The sequence below is a fragment of the Barbatula barbatula genome (assembly GCF_947034865.1).
Source record: "Barbatula barbatula genome assembly, chromosome: 3".
NCBI lineage: Eukaryota > Metazoa > Chordata > Actinopteri > Cypriniformes > Nemacheilidae > Barbatula > Barbatula barbatula.
This window is the reverse complement of record NC_136764.1, coordinates 3,476,781-3,489,271: the sequence shown is the minus strand read 5'-3', so window position 1 is coordinate 3,489,271 and position 12,491 is coordinate 3,476,781. Positions and strand designations below refer to the sequence as shown.

At 43.3% G+C, this 12,491-nt stretch overlaps 1 protein-coding gene across 1 annotated transcript in view; it reads left to right on the top strand.

Annotated features, from left to right (window-relative positions):
- Positions 1-12,120, top strand: part of LOC306891701 (NLR family CARD domain-containing protein 3-like) — a 31,234-nt gene extending 19,114 nt beyond the window's left edge. Inside the window, exons 11-13 of the mRNA XM_079452175.1 lie at positions 8,189-8,362; positions 8,734-8,907; positions 11,108-12,120. Of these exons, the coding sequence (XP_079308301.1) occupies positions 8,189-8,362; positions 8,734-8,907; positions 11,108-11,120 (361 nt within the window). The 3' untranslated portion in view covers positions 11,121-12,120. The remainder of the gene's footprint in view (positions 1-8,188; positions 8,363-8,733; positions 8,908-11,107) is intronic.
- Positions 12,121-12,491: the final 371 nt, after the last annotated feature.

Below are 12,491 nucleotides of genomic sequence, written 5' to 3'. Positions count from 1 at the left end.
TGCAGCAAAAGTGCGACTCCAACAAATATCTACTAAAGCATCTGTCATTTATACTGTGTGTGACAATCGCTTCAAACCCACAGACAGATGTTTCATAACAACCACAAACGACCACGTTCATCAGGTCCGAGTCTAAAATATACACCAAACATTAAATGAAATGAACAGCAAACATTATTAAATATAAAACATGTCTCACCTTGTCACAGTGCAGTTTATTGTTATTGTTATTAAGCAGCGGCGAGGTTGAAGCTAAATCTGTGACATCCAGATAATCCAAAAAGATGCGCAGATATTTAGTCCAAAGAACTGCGACTGCGCAACACTGGCACATGGAGAACAGTTTTAATTATTCACAGTTAACGTGACAAATATTATTCATCTTTCAATATTTATACATCTGGCTTGTGCAGATGAGGTTGTTATGTGACTGTTAAAATAAAAAATAATTGCTAATTTATTGCCATTTGTCGACATTAAAGACCTCACTACTACCCCTTACACAGTTATGTATCTCTGTATTGTAGGTTCTGTGGCGAGGGGAATGTCCTCTTAATAGAAGTCTGATAATTGATATCTGTCAATATAAAACTACTGACAACATTCAAACAACAAATGTAATGTAACTATTAAAATGCTCTCATCATAAACAGAAAACTAATTTACTTACTAAATAAGCCTTTTCATGCCCTTCATACCAGAACTACTTCTGTCTTTAAATCATTTCACTATTAGATCCTTGTTCATTAATAAATGTGACGCTGCTTGTGAAAAGAAAGCAAAAGTCTTTTTACTGTTTTCTACATAAAATCATCCTACAGAATATTCTGTGAAAATATGACAACAATATCTTCAATATTGACTGAATAATGTCATTTTAAAGATTGAAATCTCAGTGAAATTAATATTTGATGCTTGTTATTCTAGCAACGAAAGAGCATGGTCCCTTTAAGCTATTCTCTGTGTTCATCTTGTCTCTATTTCTATTGGCTGTGTAATGTGTCAGTCAGAGACGATGTGCGAGTTACGGAAATAGAGGAGTTTCTAGTTTAGTCTACAGGTTGTTTTAATGCTCATCGCACGGTCGGAAAAGCTGCCGCCCTGTGCCGGAGCGAGACAACCGAACAGTGTGAGGTTTGGCAATTAAACGGGATATATCGTATACTGTACTGTTGTGAGTGTACTGGTGTAACCAACCTGTTGAAGAAGTAAAGTGAATGTTCGGAAAGCGATTCCTTTGTCGTGGCTCGTTACTACCACGCATCCACACAGGCTAACGTTTAACGAGGCTAACTAACTACACACGAGAACACGACAACTGGTGTCAGAAGTGGAGATTTCATCTGGAAATTACAACTGCAATTGCCAACGAGGAAAGGGCCATCGGACGCCGGCGAGACAACAGCGGATGAACAGTAAGCTAATTGTTAACAATCTTTGAGTACGAGAGGGCAAGCGGGCTACGTCATTGCGCCGATGAGAACCGTGTGGACTCAACTGTAAGTGAATTGACGGAGATGAGAGACTCAATTACTCCTCAAGTACATTTGTAAAGTTGATCGAAATTTTCTTTTAATTATAATTAAGAGATGTCTCAAGAGGAATTGTGTCAGGGAGCCATGGCAGCAGCTTCTGATGTCAGCCAACCCCCAGACTGGTTGAAAGTAATGCTCGAACATCAAAATAAGAATAATGAGCAACTGCAAATGATGATGGCTCCAATATTGACTCATATTACCAGTTGTACTCAAGCCCCCCAAACGTCAATGTTCACTGCGCCAAAGAGTGACACACGTGAGAACTCCCAGGCAGTGGTCAGAGAAAGGAGGCTGCCTTATACAGATTCACCTTTCCTTCAAGATAATACTGAAAGGGCACGCAATGTCACGGGTGGGCCGTTTGCTGCCGAGCTGGAGGTAATACAGCAGAGAGCACGTACTTCGGGTCCCTCCAGGGCTACCCTCTCCATGGAAGCTGGCGCAAGACAACGTAACACTGAGCGTGGTTTCCAGCCAGTGCCACAGACTTCTGGTGTCGATCAACGGTCTAGTACTCCTCACTACCAAGGCCAGCCGGTTGCTACGGAAGGTCCCAAGGCAAAGCTCGCTGTTTTTGATGGTAGCGGAGACTGGGAAGCATTTCTGGTACCATTTGAGAGACAGGCCAGAAAGCATAGTTGGAGTGGGGACTACAGAGTGGACTGTTTGTACGAAAGCCTAAGGGGGCCAGCTATTAAGTATGTCTGTTCGCTTCCTGAACATATCCGTGAGGACTACACCCTTCTTAAAGAGCAGTTGACGCACCGCTTTGGTTTGCGCGACCCCCCAACCACAATCAGAAGGAAACTAGGAGAGCTCCGTCAGGTCAAGGAGCCGACAGCCGAGTTTGCAGAGGAGGTGCAACGCTTAGTCACTTTGGCCTACCCTGGCGTGGAGCTCGATCTGCAGGAGCAACTTGCTACAGACTTCTTCCTCAAGGGTCTTCATAATCAGAAAGTTGCTTATGAGGTAATGAACAAAGATCCCCATTCATTAGTGGAGGCTCAAAGATTGGTGGAGGCCCATGAGCACAATTATCGAGCTACTGTGGGCCGCGATATTGATGTGAAGGGCAGAGCTAGACGTATTTCCTGGGCGGATGATGAGGAACAGTCCATTGATTCCCCGACAGCTTCACGCAGAGTTCAAAGTTCGAGCTACGCTACTGCAGACCAGGTGGCTGTTCTCTCACAGAAGACGGCGTCCCTAACAGAGCAAATGGAGAAGATGAGTAAGAGCTATGTGTCTGCTGATCAGTTTAACATCCTAATGCAAAAGATGGAGCGGCTACAATTGAAGCTGGATAACCTTGCAGCCAGGGAGCTGAGAAAGCCAGAGGAAGTAAATCAGGACAGGAGGCGAGGGCGGTCTCCGACACAAGATGGCAGGCTACGAGCAGGAACTAATTCGCCAAGCCCCAACCGCACTGGAGTAGGTTTGTGCTATAACTGTGGGGAAGAAGGGCATTTCCGCAGGGAGTGCGTCAGGCCATTAACCCCACCACGAAAGTCGAGGCAAAGTAGCAGTGATCAGAACCACAGTATCACTTCAAAAGGGCCAGAACGCTGGAGGAGCCAGTCCCCCACACCACAAGTGGGCTGTGCAAAAAGCAGAGGCCCAAGTTTGCTTATGGATGTGACCATAAACTGCATTCCAACACAAGCCGTTGTGGACACAGGAGCTGAAGCAACAGTTATCTCTGAGACGTTGTATCAACAGTTTCCTCTCAATATGCAGACAGCTACCACTCTGACACGTCTCCATAATGCGGAATCAGGAAAAGACATGACTGCGAAAGGTGGACTGAAAGTTACATTTCAAATTGGCACCTGGTGCAAAGAGTGGGAAGTACTGGTTGCCCCGATTCGTGACCCTGTCCTATTGGGGCTGGATTTTTTGCAAGCCGCAAACGTAACCATCCATACAAGTGGTAGAGTGTTCATTGAAGAAGAACTTATCCCCACTAGGATCGTTGGCGGTGATGGAGCAGATTATCACATCGCTCGAGTGGTCTTGGAGACGGAGACAATGTTACCGCCAGAAAGTGAATGTCTAGTCTGGGGTGAAGTGGACAATCCAAAGCCTGGTGTCTGCGCAGTTCTGGAGCCCTACCTGATCACGGAAACGGTGGCCTCCGGCAGTGTTGTCATCACCATGGAGCGCAGAGTGATTGTGAGGCTCTGCAATCTTTCCAGAAATAAAACAACCTTACCAAAGGGGGCCTGTCTCGGTCTCTTGGTAGAGACATATCCAGAGGAGGACCTAATGGAAAAGGATTGTACCAACACCCAAGAACGAAGAGATGACACACATCACTCAGAGCTGAGACGACTGACAACAGCCACAGATCTACCCGAGCACCTGCAAGCCCTTTATGCCGCTGCAAGTGAAACATTAAGTGATGCTCAGCAACAACGACTTATTGAACTCTTGCTATCATACAAATTTCTCTTCGCTGTTTCCGATGTAGACCTCGGCCTTTTAACAGCTGTCACACACAAGGTTAACACTGGGGCTGCTAGGCCCATACGCCAGCCAGTCAGACGGACTCCCCTTGGATTTCAAGAGGAGGAGGAGAGGCACCTTAATGCTATGCTGGAAGCAGGAGTCGTCACACCCTCTGCCTCGGAGTGGGCGTCACCCGTGGTGTTAGTTCGCAAAAAGGACGGAGGTGTTCGCTGGTGTATCGACTATCGGCGCCTCAACAGCTTGACAGCCAAAGATGCTTATCCTCTCCCCAAAATTGAGGAATGCCTGGATGTCCTTGGGGGAGCTTGTGTCTTCTCTACATTAGACCTACAGTCTGGCTACTGGCAAATCGCGGTGAATGAGATGGACCGAGCAAAGACCGCTTTCATAACTCGCTACGGCCTCTACGAGTATACCCGCATGCCCTTCGGACTATGCAATGCCCCCAGCACTTTCCAGAGGGCGATGGAGCTTGTTCTTCGAGGACTCCAGTGGGAAACACTCTTAATCTACTTGGATGACATCATCATCTTGAGAAAAGGGGTTGATGAAAGCCTTGATCGACTTGAAACTGTATTCCAACGCCTTTTCAGCTATGGACTGAAGCTAAAGCCATCCAAATGTCACCTGCTTAGAGAGGAAGTCCTTTTCCTGGGCCATGTGGTTAGCGGCGAGGGTATACGGCCCAATCCATCTCTGATTAGTGATTTGAAAGCTTGGAACCCCCCCACAAGTGTACATGAACTGAAAGCTTTTCTTGGACTGTGTAACTACTACAGGAAGTTTGTGCCGGCATTCTCAGAGCTGGCCAGTCCTCTTAATGAACTCCTAAGGAAGGAAGCAACATTCTCGTGGACTGAGGAGCACCAGAATGCTTTCACACAGCTCAAGGTAAAGTTAACTTCTGCACCTGTGCTTGGATATCCTCTAGTGAAAGGAAAGTACATTTTGGACACTGATGCATCAAATCACAGTATCGGAGCAGTGTTGTCACAACTTCAGTGGGGAGAGGAGAGAGTCATCACTTATGCAAGCGCTCACCTTACACCAGCTCAGAGGAGATACTGCGTAACGAGACGAGAATTGCTAGCTGTTGTCTTCTACACCCGCCAATTTCGACACTACCTGCTTGGCAAGAATTTCCTTCTACGCACTGATCACAACAGCCTTACCTGGTTGTTCCGGTTCAAACATCCCGAGGGACAGCTTGCCCGCTGGTTGGAAGAGCTGTGTCAGTATGACTTCGACATCAAACACAGAGCTGGAAAACTTCACTCAAATGCTGATGCGATGTCAAGACATGCTGGCGAGCCCCAAAATATGTGCAACTGCTATCAAGCAGGGAACAGTGTTGCAAATCTGCCATGTGGAGGCTGTAAACAATGCCAAAAGTTGCATGACCATTGGGAGAGGTTTGAAGAGGACGTTGATGATGTGGTGCCACTCGCAGTAAGGAGCATTGAGTATGTCACAGGGGAAGAAGTTGTTGAAAACCCTGGCAGGGGTGAGGAAGAGAGGGCAGCTGCAGAGTTGTTGGGAGCACCACGGGTGAACTGGCTGGAAGTTTTCCCAAAAGAAAAGCTAGCACAAGAGCAGAGAGCTGATCCTGATTTAGGCATCCTGCACGAGTGGAAACAGGCAGGAACTCTTCCAACAAAGGATGACGTTGCATTGAGAAGTCCAGCAGTAAGGAAATTCTGGCTGTGTTGGCCACAAGTTGAACTTCATCAGGGAGTCCTCTATTATCGTTGGGAAAGGCCTGGAGGACTCCGTCCCTCTCTATTGCTGCTAGTACCAGCCTCGATGCAAAAAGAAGTGTTACTAGCCTGTCATAATCCACCTCAGTCTGGTCATTTTGGAGAAGGAAAGACCTTAGAGCGACTCCGTCAAAGTTTCCACTGGTATGGCATGGGTGGAGATGTACATGTGCACATACAGAGGTGCGGGCACTGCAATGCTTGCAAGGTTGCTGGACCGACTAAGAGGGCCAAACTTCAAAATTACCAAGCAGGGGCACCAATGGATCGGATCCACATCGATATACTGGGCCCATTCCCAGTGTCCAGTTCAGGAAACAAGTACGTCTTGATCATTATTGACCAGTTCACTCGATGGGTGGAAGCTTTTCCTGTCCCGGACCAAGGGGCTGAAACAACGGCTAAGACACTCGTGTACGAGTTCATTTCCAGGTTTGGGGCACCACTGGAGTTACACACAGACCAGGGTCGAAATTTTGAAAGTTCACTGTTCAGAAATGTTTGTAGTCTCCTGCAGATCACGAAAACGCGGACAACCCCCTACCATCCTGCCTCCAACGGACAAGCAGAGAGGTTCAACCGAACGCTCCTTCAGATGATTCGGTGTTACGTGAACCAGGAACAGAAAAACTGGGATGAGCATCTTCCACTCCTTACAGCCGCGTACCGCAGCTCCCAGCATGCAGTCACTGGATTCACGCCGAATAGACTCATGCTTGGAAGGGAGGTTTACCAACCCCAGGATCTATGGTCCGGTGTTGCAGAGCAAAGGTCGGACAGTGTGGAAGTGCCAGATTTTCTGTATAACCTGGAAAAAGGGCTGAGATACACACATGACGTTGCCAGGGAACACCTCCATGCAGCCCAACAACGACAAAAGAAGATCTATGATCTCAGGGCTCAGGAGAGGAAGTACATTGTTGGAGATTTGGTGTATATGCGGGACAGTACTAAAAAAAAAGGACAGAGCCCAAAACTCCAGCCACCATGGAAAGGCCCTTTCGTGATATCTGCCTGCTGTGGCCCAGTACTGTATGAGGTTCAGGGGTTACGGCAAAAGAGAGTCATGCATCATGATCGTCTCAAGCCCTATGACTGTGATGTGATTCCAGCGAGGGTCAGACGCCAGAGGAGTGAGATTCTGCGAAAGAGTAAGGGTACACCTGACAACCCTGTTCTGCTAGAACCCCTGCAGGAGCCGGAACCATCTGCACCCCGGGGGGGCAGTGAAACGGAATCCATTTCTTCTGACCCTGAACCCCAGGAGAACCAGGGTATGCAGAAGAAGCGGCAGCCAGCAGCTCGGCGACGTAGGAGGAACAGGAGTGGACGTGGACTAATGTCGGACATAGGAGAAAAAGAGACAATTAAGAGAACGATTAAAGGAAGAGAAATACGGAAGCCCATGAGATACGACAGTTAAAGTTTTATTATTGTCTTATATTGTTCATTACAGTTTTTATAGTTCAGAAATTGCTGGGTTATTACTGTTTTCATTTTACTGAAGGGACTCAGTATTGTTAAAAGGGGGGATAGTGTAGCAACGAAAGAGCATGGTCCCTTTAAGCTATTCTCTGTGTTCATCTTGTCTCTATTTCTATTGGCTGTGTAATGTGTCAGTCAGAGACGATGTGCGAGTTACGGAAATAGAGGAGTTTCTAGTTTAGTCTACAGGTTGTTTTAATGCTCATCGCACGGTCGGAAAAGCTGCCGCCCTGTGCCGGAGCGAGACAACCGAACAGTGTGAGGTTTGGCAATTAAACGGGATATATCGTATACTGTACTGTTGTGAGTGTACTGGTGTAACCAACCTGTTGAAGAAGTAAAGTGAATGTTCGAAAAGCGATTCCTTTGTCGTGGCTCGTTACTACCACGCATCCACACAGGCTAACGTTTAACGAGGCTAACTAACTACACACGAGAACACGACATTATAATAAGTTAGATTTTGAGACTTTAGTTTGGGTTTTCACAGGGTCACAAATGTTTACATGCTGATCAATAATGCTAATGCTCAATATAGATAAAAAGGTTGTGGTTCATAAAATATCACAAATCTGGTGGAAAGGTTGGAGACTTTTAGCAAACAGTAAACAGACTGACAGATACAAATCCTTTAAAGTTGCTGTATTTAGTTTATTGTTGTGAGTCTATTGACCTGCTCCGCTGTCTGCACTTGGGTTCTCTGTCCTTGTTCCCTCAACACGTTCCTGACACCTTGATGCTTCATACGATATCCTGAAACATAGAAATGAGATCAGAAGTGATCATTAAAGATCCATCTGTTAATGCTTTGCCTGTTATTCATCTCTGTGGCAAGTGCAGCGTTATTCACATCAGAAAGATCCATCATGCAGTCAGAAAACAGTCATAAGTGTCTTACTAACATTGTGACTCACTGTTATCTTGTTATTTCTATTTCAGTCTGAGTGTCTGTAATCTGACAGAGAAAAGTTGTTCATCACTGGCGTCAGTTCTCAGATCAAACTCCTCAAGTCTGACAGAACTGAACCTGAGTCTCAATAAACTGAAGGATTCAGGAGTGAAGCTGCTCTCTGATGGACTGAAGAATACAAACTGTAAACTGAAGACATTAAAGTAAGAAAATCCTTAAAGCAATAAAGTTAAACATGTGTATGTATTATGTAAATGAAGGTCTTCATAAGTTTATCAGAATCATCTTTATATGTAAGAGACTCAACAGTGACTGTCAGTCAATGACTCTCTGTTGATTCAGATTCATACAGAATTATCACCAAACTGAGATAATTTTAATAACTAACTTCAATATATTAAACTATTCATGATATTAATACAAACTGACAGTGATTTACAATCATATAATTTATTACTTGTATCTTGTAAAATGGGACATAATTTGATACATTGATGAATAATAAATAATATATCTTACTGATATTGTCTAAATGTTATTGTCATTATTTCATTTATGTTTCTTCTCTCTTCAGTCTGTCTGACTGCAGTATTGGATCTGAAGGTTGTGTTGCTCTGACTTCAGCTCTGAGATCAAACCCCTCACATCTGACACAACTGGATCTGAGAGGTAATAATCCAGAAGATTCAGGAGTGAAGCTGCTCTCTGATCTACTGAAGGATCCACACTGTCAACTACAGACAATACTGTGAGTTATTTATTATTTTTAAACTATTATATTTCTATAAACTATTACCACACTGTAGGGTTTGGCTCAAACTAGTCGACATGAATGCTCTGGCACTTCATTTAAAGCTTGATGTCGACTAGTCGCGGGTCATGTGGGCTAATAAATATATTGACGTTGTTCTAAAGTCGTAGGCCGTCACAAACAAACTCGACACATGTTTCTGTTGTTTCATCTATTAGTGCTCATGACACTTTCAGTGGACTTGTTGTAAATGCAAGTGAAGTTTGGTCTGTACACTCGCTTCAGATCTGAAGTAACGTAAAGCTGCTGTAGAGATCCACCCAGTAGCGGCGCCAGGATTTCGATTGTAGGTGGGCCTCCAGAAAACTGGATGGGCCAGTTAAAATAAGCCCAAAAAACGGGTTCCCCTTTATCTCCTTTCAGCGCTTTGGACAGAGGACAGCGACTCAGTAGCCGACCTGTGTGGCTCTTGTTGGTGACTGTCAGTACACGATCCGTTCCACCTGCACGATCCGTTCACGCATGCGCGCACAACGACGTTGTAGAAACCGCTCATGCGCAAATGATGATTTTGTTTTGCGACGATTTACGACACTGCACGATCTGTTCCACGCTTGCGCAGCTTTGTTTTACTTTATTTATATTTTTTACTGTTAAATAAAATACAATACTCAATTTACTTCGCTTCGTTCCACCTGGTCTCATTTCACTATGCGTTCTGTCAAGTCAGTTTGAAATACTGTAATGTTTCCCCTGACTTTATAATTTACATGAAGAAAGAACTACAGTCTAGTTAGACATGCGTGTTATGTTCCTTATTGGCTTCTGTAAACGACATTGAAGGGATTATTTTACTAATTTAGATTAAATGGATAGATATATTAGCCTATATATAGGCCCATACTAATAAACTACTACATAAAGTCAACTAGTATTATCAGATTTTAATTTAAAAAACGACACAAACTGTCTTTGACAATACTACTGACCTTAGATCGAAACACGGTAAGGTTAATAGACATGATACAGCAATGAATCGCAAAATTGAGTTTGGATGAAACTGAAGATTTGCAGTCGATAAAAATACTTTATTCCACATGAAACCAAAATCATCTATGTTCATGTAACAACTCTATTATTTTGGATTGGCAACCACATAAACACATCGTAATCATGGTAACGTAAGCGACATTTCAAAACGTAAACAAAGAATATGCCGCCAGTTGTGCCGCCTGCCGTCAAACGTTTCATCGCCTGCGTCACGGTACAAATAGTGTAGGAAAACCATGACGTTTTCTAATACGTAATTACGCGCATGCGTGAACGGATCGTGCAGGTGGAACGGATCTATGCAGCCTGTGGGCGGGCTTAAGAGTCCACACGTGGGGTAGAAGGTTCTCTTAGCCGCTGAAAGCTTTCCTCGGCCTGGGTGAAAATGGGCGGGCCCAGACCTAAAATGGGTGGGCCCAGGCCCACCCGGGCCCAATGGTAGCGCCGCGGCTGGATCCACCTGCTGCTCTTTTACTACCAGCGACCTCACGCTTTAAAATAGTTTTATTTGAGTTGCTGTTTCTCTCGTGCAATAGATGAAAAACAGATCATTTGGTTTTAGATGCTATATATTAAGAAACTAAGAAAATAAAGTCCACCCAACCTTACTTTCTTCTGCAAAACACAGAACACTGTTGGTAGCCATAAACTTCTACTGTATGGATACAAAACCAATGACAAGACAATGAGGACAAATGTTTTATCAAAATATATTTTTTGAGAAGAAAGTCATACAGGTTTGGAATGACACAAGGTGTAAATGATTAAACACGAGAGTTTGTAACTCAGCCGTTGTGGGTCACCATTGACTCCCATGGTAGTCTTTTCATTTCCTTTAATAAAGATTATTTTGTAGACTGGATACTTAGACACATTTTAGGACTAGTCTTATTCAGTGTATACAAAAATACATATTTGTTTCGAGACATTTTTAAGTAGATTTATTTACAGTGGACAAGTGACAGAAATGTTTTGTACTCACACTTGTGTTAATGTTGGTGTGGCTGCACTTCTTGTATTGTTTTCTCTCTCTCAGATTCATTTAATATGATTTGTAAGTATAAAGTCATTGTGACATGATGTTGATAATGACTGAGATGAGTGAATATTAATATCATATCTGTGGTTTCTCCTCAATGTTTTACAGTATTGATCCTTGACTGTATCAATCACATGAAGAGTGAAAGGATTCCCTTCATTCAGTAAAGATCATCTGAGCCTTTTTCTCTCTGAAGACTGTGACATCACCAGTGACGGCTGTGAAGCGCTAAAAAGTGTCTTATTTATCATTATTTCCATTTGTATAACATTCTGATCTCATATTCTGTATCATCCTGTATCTCTGAGCTCCTAAAGTCTGACGTGTGTCTGGTGACAATACATTATAACATGGTCAATGGACACCTACATTTACTGGTTTAAAGAATGAACTTAAAATAAAATACTTATAATAAAATAATAGTTTTAGGCATCAGACAAATTGATGCTTAAATGATCGTTGACATAAAAAAATATAATGACTTTTTCCACATGTGAGGGAGTGTAAGTGATGATGAATATTGATGTGTTTCACACCTGGAGAGATAAACACCAAACACCTATAATGGACATCAAGGTGAAATATTCTGAAGCAACTAGAACAAAGAATGTGATCAAACTTCATATGTTTTATTGGTCATTTCTTTATCAAATGGTTCAGACTATGATCAACATGAGCTCACAGTTACACATCATATGTCTGTCATGTGTTCTGTCTTTAACATGAACTGATTTAATAATCTCAGAGATTCAGTGATGCAGAAACTTTCCTGAAAGAAAACTGTAAATTTGTATTTACTGTAAAACAGTAAATAACTGTTAACATATAATGTGCAAGTATTGATTAATAATATAAATATGAATACTAACAAAGCCCACGAATAACAAAAAACACTTTATTGGTGGTGTGGAATGATCTATAGCCGAGCACACTATACAGATCTGAGTGTTTCTGTGATGTATTCACTGAGTTTAAGTCTTTATATTGTGAAGAGATTTCAGAAATATATTACAGACAGTGACGGCTGAGAGCGCACCTTTTATATTTTCTTTATTTTATAAATGCACTTTTGTTGTCAATGTTATTGTACACAAATAAAAGTATAAACCCTTAACAATGTCAAATTATGTCTTACACACATATGTTTGATCATTAATGACGAGTTTATTCTGATACTGGGGGGGGTCTCCAAGATGGCGCCGTGACACGTGGTTTTGTAAACTGAGAAACAAATCAGGTAATTCTCAAAAATTCAATTCAATTTCATCTATATAGCATGTAGCGGGTACGACCGAAGGAGTTAACCAAGAGAAGGGGCGTGGCTGGAGGGATAAAGGCAGCTGGTAGGAAGGAGTTGTGAGTGTGTCTGTTGCTGGCCGGCAAGAATAGAGGGTGACACACTGACTCTCAGGTGGATGTTGTTGCGTGGTAGACGGGTCCTGTGCAACACTCGAGGGGAACATCGAAAAGGTAACCCGTCTGATTATGGTGG